Below are 23,937 nucleotides of genomic sequence, written 5' to 3' on the forward strand. Positions count from 1 at the left end.
AGTACGCTTGGTGTCTGAGCAGCTTGACCTTTGCCAGGAGTTTTGCAAGAGTTTTAAGGAGGGATTTGAAGAGGAAAAACAGGTACTCTTGCAGAGGCTTGAGTGAAATCTTTTAGCAAAAGGGTAAAAGCAATTAAGTGCTTGTTTTCAAATCTATATGTGACATGTTGGGCTGATGAGAGTTAGTACTTAGCTTCTCCAGAATGAAATGACAGATCATAACTGAGAGGGGAGCAAGCTGGGAGTGTATTGGAAAATCAGGACAAGCAGCTTATTTTAGTGTGATAGAGCAGGGGGAGCAGGCAGCTGGTGCAAGTGTGTGGCAAGAAGTGACAGTATCCTCTGTTTTGCACTGGCATCAGGAAAGGTGTCTTCCATTAGTCAGGATAGAGGCAAACTTGCTGTCATATAAGGAGGACTGGCCGAGAAATTTTAGTTGTACCAGTGAACAGAGCAGCTGTCCCTCCACAGCATTAAGGTAAAAAATCAATAAGATTTGGGCACAGACCAGACAGATGTGGATCTGAATTTCAGGCCACTACTGCTGTCTCCAGACTGCTCATCACAGCCAACTCCACCCGAGCTCACTTTTCACAGCCACTTCCTCTGTTTCTGCTCAGGCTATTTCGGTGCCTCTTGGAGGTAGTCCAGTGGCCACATAACTTCCTCCTCAACAAAACATATTCTCCTGTTTCAGCTCTGTAAGTTTTTTTTTTTCTCTCACTGACTTCAGAGCTAATCCTTCGCAACTGTTCTCACAAGTTAATAGGTTTGATATCTGCATGTGAGCACTGCACCATATAGATGCACCGGGACTTAGTCTGCTACTACAACTGACTTCTCACATTAAAGTAACAAAGGTAATCATAACACACTCTTCAGTTCATAAAAATTTTTGCATGAACATTCAACTGGTTGAAGTGAAATTATAAATGAACTGCCTAAACTGTATTTACAGACGAGAATTGCTTCTGGTATATTCCTTATTCTCAACTTAGAAAAGCTGATGAGCTACAGCATTGCTGTCTTCTCAGTAAGGTGGAGTGATGAGCAAGAAAGCAGGCCCAGTCTATACTGTGTGCAGTCTTGATAATTTTTGCAAGCGCGTGGTGATTTTGTTTTGTGGGTATGGAGGTTTCAAAAGAAAAACATATATTTTACTAGAAATGTTGAGTATATTTCACTTTTACTTTTTGTTTACCGTAGTTAATAAAACTTAAATACATTATTTGATGGGTTTGAACTGAAAAAACCCTTTCTATTGAAAGCATGATGCTGACCATTAAATGTACTCTTTCCTATTAGAAGCAAGGATACAGTATTGATTTGGAGACAGGAAGACAGATAGGCACCCTTCAAATAGTTCTGTTCCTGTTTCAAGAACTTCAAGAGAAATCACCATTATTCTGATTTTAACAGTTCCTGAGACTTTATAAGTAGAAAAAAGAGAAATTATATAGTTTTTGTATCCCATTGTAACTGCAGTTCTTCCAGGAATTCCTAGCTGCAAAAGCTGATGGGGACCAACAAGCAGGCATTTTCACCAAATTGTTCTGCATCTTTCCCACTCCTCCCAGTACTGCAATACCCCAGAATTCTCCAGTAACTCAGACTGTACTTTTTTTAGCAATAAGGAAAGAAATGTCTGCTCAAACTAAAGCAGGGGCTCGCAGAAGAGACTGGGGAGTTAACACAGCTTAATATTTGCAGTTGTCGCTGCTGGTTAGAGGAGTTGTCTCTAGCTTTCTATCCTTACCCCTGTACTGATGATCCACTGTCACTCACTTGATATCTAGATTAGAATAAGTTTTGCCTTCCTCTCTGGGTCAGCATAATGCTTTAATAGCAGAATTCAACCCTGCTGTCAGTATGGGACAGAGTGTGTTTGATATAGGATACTTAGAGGATATAATACGTGCATAAGATCATAAGTGAAACAGTAAAACAGTTCCCAGAGTCAAATTCAGGAAGGCCACACTCCCTGAAAATTCTACGGACCTGAAATGGTGTTTTAAAAAGCTGGTTTAGCATGTATTATCAAACAGAATGCGAAATATGGATTATTTTGCTCTTCTCCCCACCCTCTGAAATAGTTTTGTGCTACAAAATGTGATATATAGTGCTAAATACACAGAAAAATATTGCTCCGAAATTAGGGCATCACATTCTGTTTACAGTATATAGGCTGCAACATTGTCTCTTTTAGGTTTTGATTCCTTACAGAAAGAGATGTCTGCCATTCATGCTCATTAACAGTTTGTAAGTACAAATAAGAGTCAGCTGTGGATGGAATATTATGGCGGCTTCTCTTCAGGACTTGATGCACTCACATGTAAATAACACTGAAAAAAATACAGACATTTGGTATTTACATGTGTTTAATTGTCCAACATGTTGGATAAATATTACTTGATATTCTTCTCAGTAAGTTATTTCTGTGAAATATAATGGTTAATCTTACTACATTTGTTATTGCAAAGTCTACCTACCTAAATTTGTTATTACACATGCAGAGTAGTGAGCAATTAATGTTTCATTTTGAGTCTTCTCAAATGGACTTAATCAGGCTTACATTTTCTATATTGAAATTGTTGAAGAGAAGATTGAAAAGCTCAGAGCAGCTGCAGAACTCAGAAAAAATGAAGAGCTGAACTTGCACTGAAGATATGATATTGCCCCAGCTTTGCTTCCATCTGTGAATACAACATCTGCTTTTGAGGAAGTGAAATGAGAAACTGCATAAATCAATATAAAGACTGTTTCTATTTCCAAGTGTAGTCCTGTGAGAAAGAGCATTGACAGGAGGGTTCCATTACTAGTAGAGCACAATTTTAAATTCAACATCATGATTAATAAGGAGACTTAAGGAAAAGATATAAAAGATTATGTCATAATTTAGTATTCTTTCATGATAATTACTAAGGTAAATGGCATGTTAGTCATCCAAGTACTCATAACATATCTTGTAGTCATAATATGTATATCTATGTATTAATAAATAAAATGTGTTTTTTCCCAACAATTTTAGAATCAATAATTTGAATATAATTCTTCTTTAGATTATTATAAAAAGTCTCCAGTACTTGTATACTGCCCATTAACTTTAAGTAGTATTCATATTCTTGCTTCCAATATGAAATCCTATATGGCAATGCAAAGAAAAGGATCATGAAATTTTTACGATTAGACATGAAAAAACCCACCAAACCTTGCCATCAACAGAAAGCATTTTTTGTGATTATATTTTATTCTAAAGAAACATGTCCTATAACAAATTTGTACTGAGGTGTTTGGTGTCATGTATGAATTCATTTTTGCAGCAACAAAACCTGTAAGCTATTAGTCATTAGTACTGCTCCACTGTGGAAGCATGGTCTGTATTCTCATTTCCATTTTGTGAAAAAAAGAGATTTAATTGGCATGCATCTCTTTCTAGTATGCTCCACATCAACTTTCTGCACATACAAAGTCAATCGATGCTTCAGCTCGTGTTTTTCAATCCCACCTTGGGCAGAGTAATTGGTTTTGAGGCGCCGGACTCATTGGGGGCCAGCAGTTCATGCATATGGTAACAGAGAAAGGCCTTATCCCAAGGACTTGACAAAGACTAAGCAAGCTTTGTTACAAAAGCTTAGCTTGGAAGGAAAGTATAATGGAAGAAAAACTGCATTTGCAATTTTGCATCATGCTTTCAAAACAACTTCAAAGGCAAAGTTGTTCTTGGTTGTATCCAATACTTATTACATATCAAGCATATAAAAAACATCACCATGGTTTAAAATGTGTTTACATGTGTGCACACATTGCAATCTCACCCTCCAGGGAACTACTATGTTTTCTTGAAAGTTTATAGCTCACAATTACCGGAGTCCAATGACTTACATTTTCCTAACTGATTTCCAGGAAGCCAGTTTTGTCTGCTGCCTCTTGACGAGCCACAGTGTTCCAGCTCCCTTGTTAGACTGAAGACACATATATAAACAAGTATCTCCAAGGTTTCCCTAATTCCTCGGTGGAAGTGATGAGATACTGAGAAATGGAATAATGAGAAATTTCACCAGCTGAATGATTCACAATCATTTGTGCCTTTCAGATGGCACAGCTGTTGCCTCTGACAGTAAATGGGAGGGCCAGGGCTCAAATCTGTCTGGCACTGTGAACGATCTTATTGCTCTTGGTAGTGCAGCACTAGTTGCTGAATATCCATACAGAAAGAAGCCTCAAGTGATATTCAGGGTCAAGGAGACAGGTAGGAACATGAACTTTGTTTTATCTGTGCTGCCAGGAGGAGTCAAAGGGGCATAATGATCATATATACCTATTTCTTTGTATTTGAAAATAAACATTTCTGCTGTCTATGAAAACCAGTTTATCAGATTGAGCACTTTCTCTATGAAAGGCTTCCCTTATAAACCCACGTCTGTAGACTTCAGCCTGTACTTCCTTTCCTGGCTCAAATGATGGAAATTTGCCTTCTGTTTTGTTTCTTTTGCCTGAAAACTAAGCAGTACACACAAGCCCTTGATCAAAACTGAATGCTAAAACAATTCTGCCACTCCCCTTACTCCTTACTCATAGAAATATTCCTTTTGAAGTTGCTTTGTAGATACCAGAGAAATACATAAGAGTACGGAGGGCTAAGAGATACTGTACTTGTTGAGAAAAGGCCATATTCTGATGTCACCAGATATGGTGCTTCTGAATAGTCTTTTATGTGGGATTTTATTTCAGGATTCTGTAAGAGTTAATTTTTTATTTTTTTTTCGTTTATAAAGAGAACCTCAGGGATTCCAGAGGGATTTTGAGAAGGGCAATTATGAGTCCTAAAAACACCACTGGAAAGAAATACTGATTCTCTAAACAATACAGTTGAAGACAGAAGACACATTAACTGTCTGGATTTCCCTTCTAATATTCATAAGACAAGAAAGAGTATCTAATTTCGAGAGTTTTTAAATAGATTTAGATCACCAGAAAATTGCCCCATCCCACATAGGATGCAAAAATCCAGCAATCCACTATTAAATGAAGCTGTTCCATATAAACTGCGAGCCAACTGACCCTGGAAATATAGTACCCAAGTTGCGTGACTCGAAAATCTGTTCAAAGCAAGGCATGGCTGCAGGCCTTGACTGTTGTACTTTAGTAGCCATAGTAACATGGTCTCTGGAGACCTAATGCTAGTGAATTTTCCTTTATTTCAAGGAAGAGTAATAAGAGAAATGTGGATTGGAACTTGTTCTCTCTCTTTTTTTTTTTTCGCCTCCTCCTTATTTTTACTATGCCATGACCTTGACCAAAATATCTTTGAAGTCTTTTCTGGCTGATTTTCTGCTATGAGACCAGGAAAAAAAATCAGGATATATAAAGGATCTTGCCAAAGGAAGTCCTATCTTCCTCAAAATATTTGCCTTCATTCCCAAAGAGAACCTCTTGACTAATAATGTTTCAAAAGCTTCTTAATGGAAGGAACTGATAAATTTAATCTCACAGCTACTGTGGGCACCAGAATAATATCATACTTTCTTTGAACTGACAGATTAATTGTTTTTTTGTTTCAGTAGCAGGTGCAGCTTTTCGTGAGTATATAATTGGATGTACATGTTTTTTCAAAAGAACACAGGCCCCTGCCTGGTGCCAAGCTCTTATTTTTTTTTTTCATTTGGGAAAAAACTCCCACATGATTTCATTTTTTAAGTACAATGTAGAAAACTCATGTAAGTGTTTTTAAAAAGCCAAATACAAACAAACAAATGTTCACAATACATACTTAAGTCTGTCTCACATGTTTCAGCTATTATCCTGGATTAGAAATTCCATCTGTCATTGAATCCATATGGTTTACCAAATGGCAGTTTAAAACCATGTATTTTTTGCAGATTTGAAGTGAGTTGTTATAAAAGTTTTAAGGTCCATATATTTTTGCATGTGTGTTTTTTTTATGTGTGCAAGTGACCCTCTGTGCATTTGAAAAATATGCAATAGTGCTAAAAATTTTCAGATGCAGGTGGACTTTACTGATTAAAACATGCTAGTTGTACACAATGCAAATACCATTAACTTTGAGTTGTGGAGTTTGGTTATTTCATCCTCCAAATACAAGAGCCCTGTTTAGGCTTTCCATTGTTTCTACTGAAAGGATTAAAGTGAAATGAAGAGAGCTACCTTTACCTATCTGTGCTGTCCCCTCAGTGTTTTGGGTAAATACTGTCTTACATTAGGGAGCATCCTGTTCCCCTTTTCCTCTCCCCAGGTTATCAATTACCCAGGCAGATGGCTGCTGTAATTCTGACACAGCACACCACTGAAGCCTCCTGTTCACTGGGAATGAGAGAAAGCTATTGCTGAGAATTTTATTTCAATAACTGAAGACATCTAAAAATTATAAGTGGAGCTATATACTTTGTTGTCCCTTTTAACGTCACATCTGGTAATTCTGAACAGAAAAATGGAAATACTTTTGCTCGTTCTCATGGACTGAAGTTGTCTCTCTTTTCCACTCAGTCACTAGGCTTCTGGCCAGCAAAATGGAAAAATCTCAGTGCAGTGTTACTATAAAGGACTTCAGTATGGAGTTGGTATTTGGTACCTGAGAGATTCATCTGAGAAGCTGGAAGAGTTGTTTTCCTACTAATTTGCAATCACCATTACCCACTCAGGGGTTCCAGACCTGTGCTAGTAAACACCCTCCTCTTTATCCCCGCCTGTGACAAGTAGATAAGAAAAATATAAATCCCAGCCCACTCTGACTCTATTCAAAGTCCTCTATGCTACAGATGTCTGTTTTTACACTGAACTATGGTTTGGGGTAATATTGAGAAAACAGGAGAATTTGCAGCCATGAGTGAGACTCACTGGTTATGAAATTTTGCTTTACGACCGGCTTGTCTCTTTTTAATGGGGTCGAAGCAGCAGGTTTCCCAACTAAAATGAGGTTAAACACTTGGAATTTGTGTTAATCCTCAATAGACTAATGTGGCTCCATAAAAGTTGTTTTTGCACCAAAGTGGGTATTGCTTTTCCTACTTGCGGGGCAGAGCATCAGATGTCTGTGTTTGGGGCCATGAAAACCAGGCGATGATTAGTTAAGAGATCTAAACTCAGGAGAGGACACCAGGATTTTGAGAACAAACCAAAAACAAAGCAGAGGAAGTTTGTAACTCTCTTCAAATCCGTATTTGTTTCTGGCTTAACCTCAACACATGGCTCCTTGAACTTTTCCTCCTCTTCTTCTTTCCTCTTGCTCCTCCCACCCCTTCCTTAATACCTCCTCCAACCTCACAGATCTAATTGCCAGTACACTGATCTGAACCCTTAGAAATCCACACGGTCCCTTTCCAGTTTTTATAAAATGCTGCACCTAGTCCTGACTCTGGCTCTGTCAAAGAAAAACTTGTGAAAAGAAAAACCTTCCTGTCTTCCGCTGTGGGGGAGCAAATTTTATGTTTTAAAGGTAGGTACTTATATCTTAGGCTAGGTGTCTAGGCCTAAAGAGTATGTACCAATATGTTGAAGAAGATTAATTTTTGAGTAGGGGAATTTATTTCTTGATTCATCCAAGCAATCTTTGACAAAGGCACACGTTCCAGTGCTATTTCCTACACTGGCTGAAACCTAGGAGATTCTTTAATTATATTTGGATCTTGTGGCCATTGTTTAAGCCTTTCCAGGTAGGGCTTGGTGCATTAGTTTGCATAGCTTAAGAACCTCTTGTTAATGAAGAACATTTCTTTCATTTCTTTAATGTTTTTAATTTCTACCTGCCCCGGCTTCATGGGCAGGACTGGAGGTCTTTTGGAATATGCATGGTAACAACCACAGACCTAAAGGAGCTCCCTTAAATGTCCTATGGTTATCTTTGTGGAAATTTTTAGTCTATCCAAATTAAAAGGCCTGCCAGATGTTCAAAATGTAATAAAATTCCTAGTATCACATCACTGATGGTTTCATTGCTGTGAAGATGAGTCCAAAGAGACAAGATGCCAGAAATGGTTTCTTGTCTTCATTTCACATTGGAAATGTGTATGACAGATACCATCTATAGAGGTTCCTCAGTATGGTGAAAGGCACAGATGTGAAGATGCAGAAATCTTGACACATCATCTTCTGGTTGGTGAGGTGCTGGGACAAATTTGGGCCTTATTTAGAGCAGAAAATAGCACCAGTTGAGCAGCTGCTTGTGCTTGAACAGTTGACAAGGATAACTAGTATTCAACACAAGCCCGACTAGGCAGAGATAACACTTATTCTGGAAAGGCTTTGTATCTATGGAGCTGACCTGGAACAAAACAAGATTTGCCCTTGACTATTCTTAGCAATGGCTTATGGTTCGCATTGACTTGATTGAATCACTTGCTGCTACAGCTCTTTCCAAATGTAGGTGAGCCATTGCAGGCTCTCCACTTCATTTCTCCAGTCATATTTTCACAGGTTCTTTAAGGCAGAGAGCCTCTGGCCAAGTGTGGTCCCATGGGGCCACGTTTCCAAAGGTGCTCCATATTTATGGTTGGGGCCAAACCTTCTGAGGAGGTCAGTCTATTGTGCACTGAACTCTTGAAAATCTGCCCGGCATTGTCACAGTGGGAACAGCCTTCAAGCAGTCTTGGAAATCTGGTCCTTATTTAGGAACTGAAAAGAGAACCAAACTCACAAAAATATGTCAGTGTATCTGGTTACTGAACAATTGAAAATCCGTCCTCCTTGTGCTTTAGGATTAACTCAGGATTAATAGACACATTAGTAAATTGAGAGTAAGGTGAAGTAGGGATAGTAATAATTTTGCACTATTTCAGTAACAGCTATTTGAACTGTAATGTCAAAAGACCCCAAAACCATCACATGACAGGATCTAAACTACTTTGGAATGCAACCTGTTGGAGCAAAGATGTTACTAAACATTTATCAAGGGAAGAGGCAAAATTCTCAGTTTGTATGCAGCACGATCTTACTGTTTATATCATGTATTTCATTTATACCTTACTTTTATTTTTGGATTTCTCTGATTGTTTTCCTTGCATCACCAAGTCTATAAGAATTAATTTAACTCTCTTCTAGATTAAATATTGTTCTATAAAAGAAGTACTTTTGGCTTACTTTTTATATTCATTGCATTTATGCAATTATGTTACGGTTTTTTTAATAAGAGTTTAAGAAAATAGTCATACTTTAAAATACAGATCCAATTTTAAACTCATAGCTACAACAGCACATGTATTTAATTTTTATATAGGAGATTATTATTTTCAATGCCTATATATTCAAAACAATTACTATGGAATATGAAAGTTTAAATTAAAAGGAAAAACAAGGTAGTTGACTTTCTATTAAACTTTTAATTTGATGAATAATGACAAAATATAATTGTGCAGATAATTAATTAGACAATAAACTAGTAATGCAATATGGTAGTTATACTGTAATTAACTATCTTAACATTTTAAAGGAAAAAAATCAGGTTCCAGGTTGTTATTAATTTTTCATGGTAGGAAAAAAGGCCTTTATGGTGTCAAACTTTTTGCAGAGTGATTTTTTCATATCTAGAATATTCTTAAAATTATTACATTTATACCAATTTTATTCTTCATTTTCTGATTATCTTTTTAATTATTTTGTTTTCCTTTTTCAGTCACTGAATGGTTTTGCATTGGTGGTGAGTGCAGATGGAATGATATTTTATGCGTCATCTACAATTGTGGACTATCTAGGGTTTCATCAGGTAAATATATTGACAGGTTTTAGAATACTTAGTCACTGTCATTGTATTGACTTTCTTGTTGCCCCTTCTGCTAGCTGACTTTCTAAAATGCAGCACTGTATGTTGCTACCTTATCTACCTTATCCTTCTACTGCTGATTAGACATACACTATTACTGAAATTCAGTTATTTTACTATGCCATTTCAAATTATTCGTTTTTGTGATCAGACAGGTGAAGATTTATTTCTTGCCATGATGTTCCTTTTGTAAAGCTTTTGTTAACAGAAACATGATCCATTATAAAAGGAAGATTTAGCTAAAAGTTTCCTTTCAATTTCAGTATAAGATGCTGTTTTTCTAGGCTGGTTGTCTGTGAGTCATAAATATATTGTAAAGTCACAGAATAACAGAACCATGTAGTTGGAGAGGGCCTCTGGATGTCATCTAATGCAACATCCTGCTCAAAGTACATCCAACTAGAGCATGTTGGTCCGGGACTCATCTAGTCAAGCTCCGAGTTTCTATGACCCCTCTGGAAGATGTGTTCCAGTGTTTAACCATGCTGACCGTAAATTTTTTTTCCTCTTATTATTAAGTCCCAGTTTCCCATGTTGTAACTTGAATGTTGCTTCTTTTCTTCCCACTTTGCTCTTATGAGAAGAGTCAGGCTTGGTCGTCTCTTCATCTGCTTGTTTGGTTGATGTAGACAGCAGTAAGTTCTTCCCGAGGTTTTCTCTTCTGAAGGCTGAACAAACGCTGTTCTTCTCTCCTGATACATCATGTGCTCTAGCCCTCTTAAGTGTCTTGGTAGCACTCTCCTGGGCTCATTTCAATATGCTAATATCTTTTTTTTCCTGGGATACCCAAAATTAAGAGAGAACTTCGCCTTTGTTGAACTTCCTGAGGTTCCTGTCCACCCATTTTTACAGTCCATCAAGGAGCTGTTCTGCTCTCCCCGGCTGGAACCCTCTGCAAACCTGCTGAGAGTGCACTCTATCCCATGATTCCTTAGTCAAGACATTAAACAGGGTTTGTCCCAGCATTAATCCCTGGGGGTTGCCTCTAGTCATCAGTTGCCAGTTGGATGTTTTCATGGCTCACATTTGCATATGTACAAAAGAGTTAAGAACAGAAAGAATCACCTTAGGATGTGAAGGGAAAAAGCAGACGGTTAAAAATAGGGGCCTCTGAAATAACTTTCCTCACTCAATCTGCTCTGAAAGTATCCTACACAGCCTTTATTTTAAGGAAAGTATCAATCTAAAGATAAGCATCTGCCCCCCTACACTTACTAATTAAGCATTCCTTGTTGTAATCGTTTCAGACTGATGTAATGCACCAAAACATATATGATTACATTCACGTGGATGATCGCCAGGATTTCTGTAGACAACTGCACTGGGCCATGAATCCTCCCCAGATGTTGTCTGGACAGCAACTACCAACAGAAACAGGTGGGATTGTCTATGTTGGTTGGAAACGCAGGCACCACTGTATAGAGATAGAAGTGCATTCCATCTATGCCCATGTCTGTGCTATGTCAGGTCAGATTCTTCACCAGAAAGCTACATAGGGGCATTTATTTATGTCATTGTCTCATAGATGACATTTCTTCATGATCCTTGGCATTTATAAGGTAGTGTGTGCCATTGAGGCCACTAAGTTGTTTTCTTTATGTTTCTCTGAGTAATTACATATATTCTTCGCACGCAGAATGAACAGCATCAGTCTTCATCCTACCAATCTGTTGTTGACACTGATCAGGACATGAGTATTCCTCTCATTAATGCAAAAAAGTCCCATGCAAAATGTTTATGAACAGAACCACAGTGGCAGCACCACTTTCTGCCATTTGTTTTCCCATGCAAAATTATGTAGACAGGAGTCTTCTGAAGAACAAGTAAGTTTAGCAATGCACTTTTTCTCCTGAGGCTGTATTTCCCTAGGATGCCAGTTGGACACCCGTGCTCAAGATTTGTTCTACATGAGGCATTAAGCTGAAATCACAACTACAGAACATATAATCAGGTTGAAATTGTTAACTTTATAAAGAATTATTGATACCAGCAAAATGTATGCATTTCATTTACTGAGGAAGTAATTGAGGAAATAATTTGGGAATCACAGTCACCAGCTGGGTGAGGAGAAACTTGTAAGAAATCCTTCGGCAACTTTTAAGAAGTCTGCAGGAATGCAGTCATGAAACTTGTATTTCTTGTAAAACAGTTTCTATGTTTTAAAAGAGACTTACATATATCTGAGGAACTTGGCAAAATTTTGTAGGAAGTACACAGAAAACAAGCTAAACAACATGCACTAATATGTCAAACTATAACATTTACAAATATTTGGAATTTTTGTCCTAATCTATATAATGGAGAATTTCAATTCTTGAGTTCATATTTTATTATAAATACTTGTGTCTTTTGAGAAGTATTTCAAAAGCTGAGCACTTATAGTTCAAAAGAGGAAAACGCTTCATTAAAAATCAAGGAGGCAACAGCTGAGCATTAGCTAATCAGCCACTGTCCATTTTTTTGTTTTGTTTTTTCTTGCATTAGCATTTTTCCTTACTTTGTTCCTTTTTCTAATGCATTTTCTGTGATCTCTGATCTCAAAACCAGCAACATCTGCTACCCCACTTGACATCATTAAAAATTACAAAAACTCAGGAAATAAAGTCAAAGTTTCTGGAGAAACTCACCTGAACTCCATTGTAGAGCTTTTATTTTATTTTTGGTAGGACATGTGCAGATGTATCTATACATGTTACAATTTAATATTCGCCCACCCATAAAGCAATTTTTAGCAATTTCTGTAACAACCTCTTCAATTGCCTACAGAACATTTTCATTATTTCTTAGTGTGATCTGATCTGTGTTGCCTTCACTGTTGGTCCTAGGAGAAGAATATATTCTCAGTAAATTGTTTAAAGCACAAGAGAATGACAGCATGACAACAGATTATTCTTCCTTCTTAACTCGCTGTTTCATCTGTCGAGTTCGCTGCTTGTTGGACAGTACTTCCGGATTCCTTGTAAGTATAATTCCACTCAGATGACTGTAGTCTTGACGTACAAGATTTTAATGACTTATATGAAAAATTCTTCAACATAAATATTGAACATAAATATTGTAGAGAGCCACAGTCAGGATACATTTTTCTTTGCTGTGCACTAACAAGAAACACCTGAAGATAATTATTAATATACGTAAAGAAGATAGGAGAAAAAAAAGGTTGTAATATTTGAAACTGAAAAAATCTAGAAACTTTTATGTTGCAAGTTCTTTTAGACAGTATCTGTCCTCAGTTTTTCCTGGGCACAGCACAAGAGTGGCAAATCTGAATTTCAACAATTAACATTAAAGCTCAAAGCATTTGCTTTAAGGAACAGGAAAAATAATGATCCATTTTCCCCTTTCTAAAAGAGTCCTGTAATAATAAACCCAAGAATTAGAAAGTCTCTCTCATGCTCCTTTCTAGAAATCACTTCTCCGTTTGCTTAGTAAAGACCAGTGGTGTTTCTACTTAAGGGAAACCACGGCATGTGCGAAGAAAATGAGAGGATTAGCATGAGACAGGGAAATACAACTTCTCTCTCAAGTGCTCATTGCTGGGAAACTATGGGTCTTACCAGCCATATTAGTTAGTCATTTCTACATCCCTGTTTTAATCTTGTAGCTCTGGAAAATGTCTAAGTCAAAAGGGCAAAAGGGTCATTTATTGGTAGGTAATTTTTTCACTGAGGGGCAGCAGCTTGCTGTTATCTTGATCTCTGCCTTCTGACTATAAAGATACTTGAGGCAGGGATGGATGTTCCTTTCAAGCTATGTACTTTGTATCTGGCTATCTTGAGCTTACATTTTCTCTTGGCATCTCTCTGCACAGTCCTTGGCTTGTGCCAGTCCAGAGAAAGTATAGAGCAAGAGGAAAAAAACTAAGAAACCATCTCACTGGAGAGAACAGAGTATGGAAAAATAATGGTTCCAGCCTCAGTGAGGTACAGGAGATAAAGGTGTTTGCAGCACTATACAGTGACCGTCTCGGCGAACAGAGGGTAACACAGAACTTCTGCTTTGAGTGCACAGGAGAGAGAGGAAAAATCAACCTTCTTCAAATGTCTCATTTTAGTGTTGATAGAATCTCCGCCCACCATGCCTCTGAAGTGGCATGGTTTAAATCATACGAAGATAATGAAATTCCTAGTTTTAATCTCTGATTCAAAACTTGTTTTGGTGTTAAATAACACGATCCATAGGTTGTATTAGCATTTTAAGTGTTTATACACTAAATGCTTAACATATATATATATTTTTTTTTTCTTTTGCATACCAGACAATGCAGTTCCAAGGCAAACTAAAGTTTCTCTTTGGACAAAGGAAAAAGTCCTCATCAGGAACAGTATTGCCACCTCAGCTGTCCTTATTCTGCATTGTGGTACCACTTCTGCTCCCTTCTGTGACAGAGATGAAGATGAAAAGCCTACTTGCGAAAGCAAAACACAAAGCTGATGATGCAACAGCAGCAAACACAAAGTATTTACTAATTAATCTTTTGGCATTTATGAAATTCATTTTTATTAAGCATGTAAAAAGCACAAATTATGTCAAATAACTCTTAAACTCTTTCTTAGAAAAGTGAATAATTTATCTGGATTTATCTATTTAATATAAACCAAAGATAATAGAGTTACTATAATATAATACGATATAATACAATATAATGCAAGAAAATACAATGTATTGTAGTTTATATATGATATATGTTAAGTATTTTATTACTATATATAAAGTTTTATATTAAAAAATGAAACATTAGGATATCTTCCTCACCTTCAGAAGTTACCAATGCAGCAAAGTCATTCCATTAGCTGTAAAAATGGAAAAGAAAATGTTTTTTTACTGGGAGTTTTCAAATTTAAGTATCTTCTGGTAACACAATTATTTGGACTTGAGTATTTTGATAACAAAGAAAGGAAAAGGAAAACTTCAGAAAGCTGACTGTGCATGTGTAGGGGTGTTCACATAGAGGCTAATGAGTTGTACTCGGTGTATGCATTTATCTTTCAATAGAAGTTTTATGAACACCTAAGTTTACAATTGCACTAAATGGCTTGGGGGTGATAATTTGGTAGCCATCACAAAACATTGGGACAGATTGTGTTCAAACTCATTTTCTTCCTAGCATTCAGTTTTGTTACTCTTCTATGATTGAATTTTGGTTGATGTTTGGAGCTACGATTATGTTTTCCCTTATTTGGTTAAATATAATCTTACTGTAATGAGGTCGATTGCTGTGAAGCAAAATGCTCATCAGTATGACCAACAGTATCATAATTTGGCTTTTACTTAGATTATGTTTGCGTATGTGTGGATTCACTATCCAGACGTATAATGTGATTCTAGAACATACATGCTTTTGACAAGAACTTGCTGGAAGGCTGGTATAATGGAATATGCAGGCTTTTGGAGTAGAGCTGGAAAGTTATTTCCACTTGCTAGTTTTTTCAGAGGCCCAGGTGAAATTAACTGCTGATCAGAATTCAGCTCTTAGAAGAGAGGTGCTTTACTTAAGTTTTGCTATCTGACTGGACAGTGGCCAAGGATTTGACCAGAATGAAGCACTCATTTATCTTCAGTGTTTCCTTTGGTTCAGGCCTGAAGCATGGTAGCCAAGGATGTGGGCAAACTCATGTAGTACTTTTTTTTCTGATGGTTTTAACAGAGGGAAACATCTGTAAAGCAGTGTTACAGACATTGCACCCTTTTCAAGACCTAATATGCATTTTCAACTAAAGATTGGAAGAAATCCATTCAAATAATTATAGTGATTATTGCAAATTGAAGTCTTAACTCTTAAATGCATTGCTGGTCACTGTGATGTATGTACCTCAAATGTACTTTGAATAGGCAGAGGAGAGTATACACAGCATTTGTCTCAATTCAAGCTGAAATTTATTGTTCCAGACATAGTCATGGGTAGAATATTCCTAAACATAGCTATTCCTCTTAATTGAATACAGAAATCCAGTCACACACTAGTTTGAGCAACTGAATGATGCAGGAAACAGATAATTATTTAGTGTTAGTTACTACATACTTAAACTATAAGTCTTTGCTAATGGTCAACAGCTTGAAGATCATATCTTTTAGAGTCTGTGATTCTACTGTGTTGTCATCCACTGACAAGGAATTTTCCACCTTTTCTGTCCTCTACAGCTCCACTTCGAAAGGCAGTTCAGGGCTGTGTGAAGCAACAGAATTGTATGGAAGGAACAGTCACCATGAAGGTGCAGCTTTCACTAATGCATTACAGATTGCTGAAAACCAAATCAAAGGTGTGTCTGCTAAGTACTTCTGGATGACATCCAGTTTATGGAAAAAAAGCCTTGTCTTATTTCCTCTTGCTAGGATTTTCAGGTTTTGGTCCCAGTGCTCCCTTTTTGCTTCTCTCTAACAACTCTTCTTTAAAAAAAAAAGAAAAAAAAAATTGTCCACCTCAAAAGATAATGCTGAATCAGGCTGCAATTTCAGAGTGGGCAGAAAGTTTACAGAGAAATAAACAATCATAGTAAAAAAGAATACTCAGTGTATACTTTCCTGAGAGTGACAGCACTGAATTTATTAAGATTATGTGAAAACCATAATAATTAATAACAATATCTATCCCTCTGACGAAAACTGGATGATATGTTACAAATGCTAGTTTTCCCCAAAGATTAGAAAACAGAGGAAAATTAGAATGCATTGTCTTTAAAACTCATGATTTGTTTGCAGCTTTGACTCATGTTTTTCCAGTGCTGGGCTGTGGAAAAATTATGAGTCTATGCTGTATTTCAGATTTTACAATGGATAAAATTTTGATGGAGAGTCTACCTCACTGGGCAACGTCTTAAGCAGAATTGTACTCCTCTTTCTATCATATCTGCTGGAAATCTTTAATGTCTTTGAAACCATTCCTCTCTTATAGCCCCATTTTTCATGAATTTTCCTGTTGGTATAGTACTACAACTACTGAGAGGGAACAATTATAAGGAATGAGTAATACTGAAAAATCCTTGGTTACAGTTTAGGTACCTCATTAGGCTTTTCACATTTTAGTTTTAAAATGTAATTTGCCTCATTTTGTAACTCTCCTATGCTGATGATTCCAGGGCAGCAAACAAACCTGTGAACATTCACCTGTAGTTTAGGTAAGAAAAAATACTAAATACTGCTTGTATTAAAATAGATTTTCTTTTAAATTGTATAGCAAAGAATAATGGAGAAAATGGCATTTCTCTAGTCAAAGTACAAACAAATGAAGATCACTGGGTCTGGGTTCAAGCTAACACTCAACTTCTGTATCGAAGTGGTTGTTCAGAATATGTCCTTGCCCAACAGCAGAAGTTAAAGTAAGTATATTTTGCAGTACTGAAAGATAAAATTCAGAAAAATGAATGTATTCTTTATGTATGAAATTTTTAAAAGGACTGTAGTGACCTAAGAGAAGAGCTAAATGAGAAGGATTTAGTTTATTTATGATAAGGAAATCCATTTCTGTCTTGGAACATACAAAATGGCTGTTATAATATTAAACAATATGTATTTTCTTCAGGGTTTTTTTTCTTCTGAAGTTGAGTGTACGTACATACTAAGACAGAAACAAATGCTTGATTATTAATATGTTTTAACTTTCTTGCACTAAAATGTATTTTGTGGTTTTGTTTTGCAGCTGAAAACCTAGAGTCCTAGTTTTTATACATATCAACATTTAATTATGTTAAACTTTTTTTTTTATTTATGGATGACAGTTGAGCTCATGTTCTGTATATGCAACATAATCTAAAGAAGTGTATTCATATTCATGGTATGTTTGTAGATAGATACATCTAGTTGCCTGTAGGAACTGTAAACTAATCTCACAGATTTGCATTGAAAGAAGACCTCTCAGATGAGTTTTACTCTTTCCTCCCAAACAGACTTTTCATCCTTCCCCATGGGATTGTCCATTCTAGGTCCTGTGGGCCTTGTTGAGGTATCTCTTCCAGCTGGTCTGAGGGAGAAGATAAGAGAGTGGACTGAATAAGGGACTGAGAGTTGTACATAGCCACCATCTGGCCCAGTGTTTAAAATGTGGCTATTCACAGATTTTTTTCCTTTAGAATGCATTGCAGATGGAAGAAATAAATGAAAAAATAGAGTAGATACTCCTTGCAGGCAGTGTATGTCCCAGGATCCACATGAATAGCAGAGGAGCTCCCACCTGAGGATGGTGGAACACTTCATGCTTATTGGGATGGCACAAACATTACCTTGCCACGTGAGAGAAAGAAGTTCTACTAAGAAGCAGATTAAAAGGCGTTGTTTCTTGTATTCGTGTCTCTACTTCTAAACTGGTTTATTTAGTTACATTTTGCCCTCTGAGTGGTTAAAATCTTTCCTTTGTGCTTGATAGTTCCCACAGACTGAAGTATTACAGGAGTTGGCCTTGGCTGTTATATTCAGTTCTGTTTTCCTGATAGTCTGCAATAGACTTTGTACTTGCTACTACTTTTTTTTTTTTTTTTTTTTTTGTTAAACTGTGTGCTGTCTTCCTGAAAACATACATTCTTTTGGAGAATTTTCACTAGATACTGTTTCACTGTAAAACACTTTATTTGGGGGTTTAACTTTTTTTGACTACTGCATTTTGTTCAGTCCTTTGCTTCCCAATTTACTCATTTTCTAAGAAGCTAGCTCTGCAACAAACTTGTATCATTTGCATCTCAATCCTGTCAATAATAAAAATAACAATATTTAGAAGAGAACTGAAAACATTTAATACCTCATTTTAAAAAAAGAGAGAGAAAATGTTCTCCTTTCGTGTTGTACATTTATTTCAGCGGGACGTTCTCTCTTTGTAACAACAGGGACTCCCTCTACTGGAAAATCCTATACTTGCACATTGATTCGATGCCCAAGTTCTTTTGCGAGCTACGAAAAAGCCTTCTAAGCCCCTCACTAGCTCTTCAGGTTTTCACGCTCGGTTTCTTATTGAGATGTCCACTTCCTGTTTGGAGAGGGATAGCGTGGTTTTGTAGCACTGATCCTGCCTGATTGGGAATCAGCACCTTAGTGAATTCAAGACCTGAACCTCTAGATTTGGACCCCATGTTCTGAAAACTGCTGCATCAGGCATGGAAATGCTCAGGCAACATCATCTGCCAGACCTCTTCACTAATGTTGAGTACTTCAGCTAGAGATCATGGAAAATTAAGTAACTGGTTATCTTAGAAAACAAAAGACAACATAAATTAAGATACGTAAAACAAACCTCCACCCAATATGAATATCTGTTACTATTCAGACATTTAATTCATGCATTTGATTTCCTCTCGGCTAACTCTGCATTCTCAAAATATAAGATCCCCATGGTTTTCCCTCAAATCACTTGGATCAGAGAGTTCTTATGTGTCCAAATAGTTCTTTGTTAACAAAATGCATCTCATTTAAGACACTAGTTCTATTTTATCTCTAGAATTTTCTACGCACAAATATTATTTAGATACATTTTAAGGGAAGAACAGAAGTGTAAGGTAATTATTGTACGCCACTACAGTACTTAAGGTCTTTGTGAACTGTGCATCTGAAATGGAAGAAAGAATGTGTGACAGAATTTAAATGAAACAGTGCCACAGAAAGGTAGTTGTGCACACACACACTGATGCCCAGATTCAGGGACATTCTTTTTTACTCTGGAGCAAATGCAAAGGTTATATGGACAAGAGTGTGCAAGTCCCATATGGAGGACAAAATACTGCTTGTCACATACGTTAAGCCACTCTGTTTGTATCCCAGAAAACAACAGTTTTGAAACCTCTGACTGACTGGATTTTTTTTTCTACTGTTATTGAAAGGGAAGAAGATGAACAACTGAAGATATTAAGTGGTTTTGCCAGTTTGAAAGGAAACCTGGAGGGTCTTTCCCGTAACAGTGCCATTGAAACTCTGGGCCAGTGGAAGCATCTTAACTGGACAGCAGTAAAAAATGAACAAGATAATGTAAAAGTGAAGTTTGAACCTCATACTAACGGTGAGTGTTTTATGCAAGAGGAACCTCTCAGTTCTAACACTTCAGTTTTAGGCATTCAAAACAACTGCACCACAAACAGCAGCTGGAATTTAAGAAACTCTAGCTCTTGTTCTATGAACCAGCGAATGAACACGTGTTCAAACAGGAGAGCTGGATCATTCTACAACAGAGACCAAAATTTCTTAAATTTGGCATCAACTTGTCCTTCCCACTGGGGAAGTGTAGAAAACAGCCCATCTTACTCGGGTGTCCAGCAGCGTTGTGCAGAGAACTATGTGACAGACCATCTGAAACTGCAGAGACCATTAGTATCCTCAGAGTCTCTCTATGACACAGCCGTTCCCTTGGAGATGCCTATCAAAATGGAATATGATTCTGATTCTGAAAACATTGCTGATAACTACCTGATGTCGCAAAACCGAGCATGGCTGGATGAGAATGGCTCGGTGAGAAAGCAGGCATATAGCTACCCCAGTAGAGTGCACCTCAAAATGGAACCGGACCTCTGTGAGCCAGCCCTGCCTTGTCAGAAGCCAAGGCACTGCCTTTACACGCCACACAATTGGCAATGCATCGTAGCAAATCATCCAAACAACCTAAACTTGAACAGATCTTGCAAGGGTTCACGCAACAAGGAGGTGGCCCCATTTTGCCCTCAGAACTCCTCCATGTGTCTGGAAAGCATGCCCGACTTGCCACACGCAGCTTGCTATGGCCATTTCTACAGCCCCAGCCCAGGGGAGGAGAAAGAGCAGAATAATGAGGTGTTCAAAATGCCGTGTGAATTTAAAAACCCTTGCTTGGTTCAAGCAATCAAGCGTGAGCCCCTGGATTCTCCACCATTGTCCAACAGTGGACAGAACAGAGTACATGTGAGCTTCCCTGAAAATACATTAGCAGGTCCTGTGCTTCATAAAACCACTGAATGTACATTTTTGCAGTAGATTTTATAACATTTGAAATATTTATAATGTTAAAAGCAAGAAGTTGTAGATTCTCTTCCAGTTGGGTTAAGAGTTACTAAAATTAAAAGCCAATGGAAAGATTTTGAAAGTGTGTGTGCACCTGTGTGTGAGAAAAACACACAGACACACACATCCTACCCCTGCTACCGCCCTTCTCTTAGTGATCTTTGGAAAGAGAAAAGAAGGACAAAACCTCAGGCAGAGAAAAATAATCATTACTTGCTGCACAGATATATCTGATAATTTGTCTTTATCATCTTTCCTCTCTTGTCTACAGTGCATTACGAAGGTCTAGAAATTTCTGTTTTCTGCTTTTGTCCTGTTAGTTTTTCTCAAGCTGATGTGATGCCTCTGTGCAAATCAAAGATGTTTATGGTCTTCAGTGTGGCCAGTTTAGCTTAAGAGCTTTTGCTTTTTAATGTTTTTTTTCTACTCTAATAAGAAAGATCAGCTACTCCTTCATCTCAACACTGAATTGATGGCAAGGGCTTCCCAACAAAGGACCGTATTAAAAAAACTGACTTTCATAAAATGCATTAGAAATTATTTCTTTTCAAACTGAAGTTATTACTGAGTTTTCTTGATAATATTAATGTTTTAGAATCCATATTTTTCCATTTTAAAGTAATCAGACTTTCACATTGCTATCTGAAAAACTGAACAATGGGATGTAATCCACTTCTTTAAATGAGTTACAAAATGTTGTTAAATGTACTTGAGAACAAAGTATTTCTCCAACTGTTTCCCTTGTTTTTACTTGTAAAATTAACAAAGGAAATGCACTTTTTTATTTGATAGTATCTATTCGACTGGTAGCAGTTTGTTAGACATCATCTACATCAAAACTGAATCCCATACTAAGATTATTTTCAAAAACATCCTAGTTTCAATCCCAAAAGAAAATCTTAATCTCACTGAGGGCTAACTGGTGGATGTATACCTTTCAAAAGCACTTTGGTGCACTTTAGTGCTTTTGAAAACAGAGCGTATACTTTTCTTTGAAGCCATGTAGTAATGTATTTCCAAAACAAACAAAAAAAAATCTACAACTTATATTTTGGTGTTTGTTCTTGTTGTAGTTTGACTCCTGCACTAACTTTTGTTTTAAAATTGCACTATTTCAACTTTATATCAACTTCACCTGTATAAAGACTACATCATTTAAAAAATGCTTAGATGTATATGTGCTTTTTGAAAGAAGCCCTATAATGAATGTCTTCTTTTTCAAAGTGTTATAAATAATTATAATGTCTTCATTTCTATATCTATTAGTCACTAAGGGTGTGGCCAGAAGAGTGGCATAAAATTCTCCAAAATGCTATAAATCTGTGGTATAAGTGTAGTCTTCAGGTAGTGCGATGGTTCTGCACCTAGGAGGCTGCTCTTCCCCAAGACTATCTGTCTTTTCTGATAGAAATTACTGCCTGTACTTCAGAGTTGGCATATATAAAGATACATATTCTCTGCATGTAAGCTAAGTGCTTATGAACAGCTTGATCAGAAATGCTGCACTTTGCACTGAAGTGGAACTTCCTGATGACTGTCCTGCACAAGGCAGTATTCCTAGCAGAAAGCAAGACTGGACAGTAAAGAGGGCAACAACGTCTTATTGTAGCTCAAGTTAAATCTGTCATAGTCCGGCTGGCCATATCCAAGCCGTGAGAATATTAGCTTTTTTGTGTTGGAGGTAAATCAGTTCCCTGTTGGCTATGTGCTGCCTCTTATTTGAGACAGTCTTGATCCTTGCCTTAGTACTCCCGCCAGTGGGTGCAATGTAACATCAGAACCCATTCTGAAGCTGGACTGCAGTGGTGGAATTTACACCACTCCAGTGCATCACTGTCCACATCACAGAAATCCAAGCCAAACTGCAAAAGTACCCGTGGGGGAGAAAACCGGTTACTAATGAAGAGTGAGACTGCCATAAATCAGCGTTGTTGCACAACCTCTGCCTCATTGATTCACTATCTACGTAATTATGACCATCTGTTCTTTTAGACTCTCAGAGAGTTGCTCTCATAGTCCTTTGCTTGGCATGCAGCAGTGGCACTGCTTATGTCCTGGTGCCAGACACTCTGCTGTGGTCTCATAGCTGCTGGTAGGGTTGTGCCATGAACCATGTAATATTCCCCAGTCCAGCTCCTGATGCAGCTGTCTGGCAGAAATGAGATAATGGGGAGACAGGGTAGTGTGGGAATAGATGACTGGGGGCAAGTGGAGGACACTTCTGCATGACCGCTGAAAAGCTGCTTATTTAATTCCACATGTGGAATCACTGTCACACCCTCCTGAATGAGACTACCCGGGCTTTGTTTCACACTACCTTGAACCTTCTCTCGTCATTTGCATTGATGAAACGTGACTGTAGAACACTATTATCTTCATCTGGACATGCTGGCACCATTTTGCATGATGGAAGTGGTTACACCAGGTGCAATTCTGTAGAGGACTGTGCCACTGAATTACTTGTCTCTGCTTAGAAATATTCCCCGATGTGATGACAGTGGGAGAAATATACCAGCCAGATTTCTCTCTTCCGTGCAGAAGCAATTTATACTAACAAAAACATTCTCTAAAATTCTCCCTGTTACAGAATAAATGCTTTTTGGTGACATAACTCTGTCTACTCTAGGGCATTCCTGGCTTATTTCAGTTAGAATTATTTTTCTCGTATTTCCAACAAGCCTAGATACATTTGACACATCTTGATTGATATTACAGAGGTAGATGAAGCTTCTGCATGTAAGGCAATCTAATCTGATACAAGAGATGTAATGGCCCTTTAGAAAGAAGGATGAATGTGTGACTCAAAAGTGAGATATCACATTCTGACTCCCCGCTGTGTAAATGCAGTCAGGTTTGTTTCCTTATAATTCCATAAAGTCAGGTTTGTTTCCTTATAATTCCGTAAAGTCTGAACCCAAGAAAAACTCACTTATCCTGCACATCGCATTTGTGTTTAGCCCACTTAATTTGTGGCAGAGTTGTTATTTCAGGTCTCACATGAAAAAAAAGTGGTATCAGTGGAATTCTTCCTAGTCTAAGTTATCACACATGCAGTGCTGCAATTTCCCAAGAACTGGGCTTATCAAGAAATCAGCAGTTTATCCACTTTTTGGACAATTGTTAACCACTGTTGATAGTAAACAAAGATCAGTTCTTTCTAAGTTCTTGGGAAGAACAGAGGAAATTACCACATAAAAAAGATCTCTTCCTATTTGTGT

The 23,937-nt window shown here is 37.4% G+C and overlaps 1 protein-coding gene across 1 annotated transcript in view; it reads left to right on the forward strand.

The window, feature by feature from the left end:
- Window positions 1-20,692, forward strand: part of AHRR (aryl-hydrocarbon receptor repressor) — a 65,832-nt gene extending 45,140 nt beyond the window's left edge. The window contains exons 4-10 of the mRNA XM_017813173.1: window positions 9,626-9,715; window positions 11,020-11,149; window positions 12,598-12,731; window positions 14,031-14,230; window positions 15,914-16,032; window positions 16,947-17,088; window positions 19,573-20,692. Coding sequence (XP_017668662.1) covers window positions 9,626-9,715; window positions 11,020-11,149; window positions 12,598-12,731; window positions 14,031-14,230; window positions 15,914-16,032; window positions 16,947-17,088; window positions 19,573-20,692 — 1,935 coding nt within the window. The remainder of the gene's footprint in view (window positions 1-9,625; window positions 9,716-11,019; window positions 11,150-12,597; window positions 12,732-14,030; window positions 14,231-15,913; window positions 16,033-16,946; window positions 17,089-19,572) is intronic.
- The last annotated feature ends 3,245 nt before the right edge of the window (window positions 20,693-23,937 follow it).

The sequence above is a fragment of the Lepidothrix coronata genome, unplaced genomic scaffold, assembly GCF_001604755.1.
Source record: "Lepidothrix coronata isolate B3197 unplaced genomic scaffold, Lepidothrix_coronata-1.0 Scaffold40, whole genome shotgun sequence".
Lineage (NCBI taxonomy): Eukaryota > Metazoa > Chordata > Aves > Passeriformes > Pipridae > Lepidothrix > Lepidothrix coronata.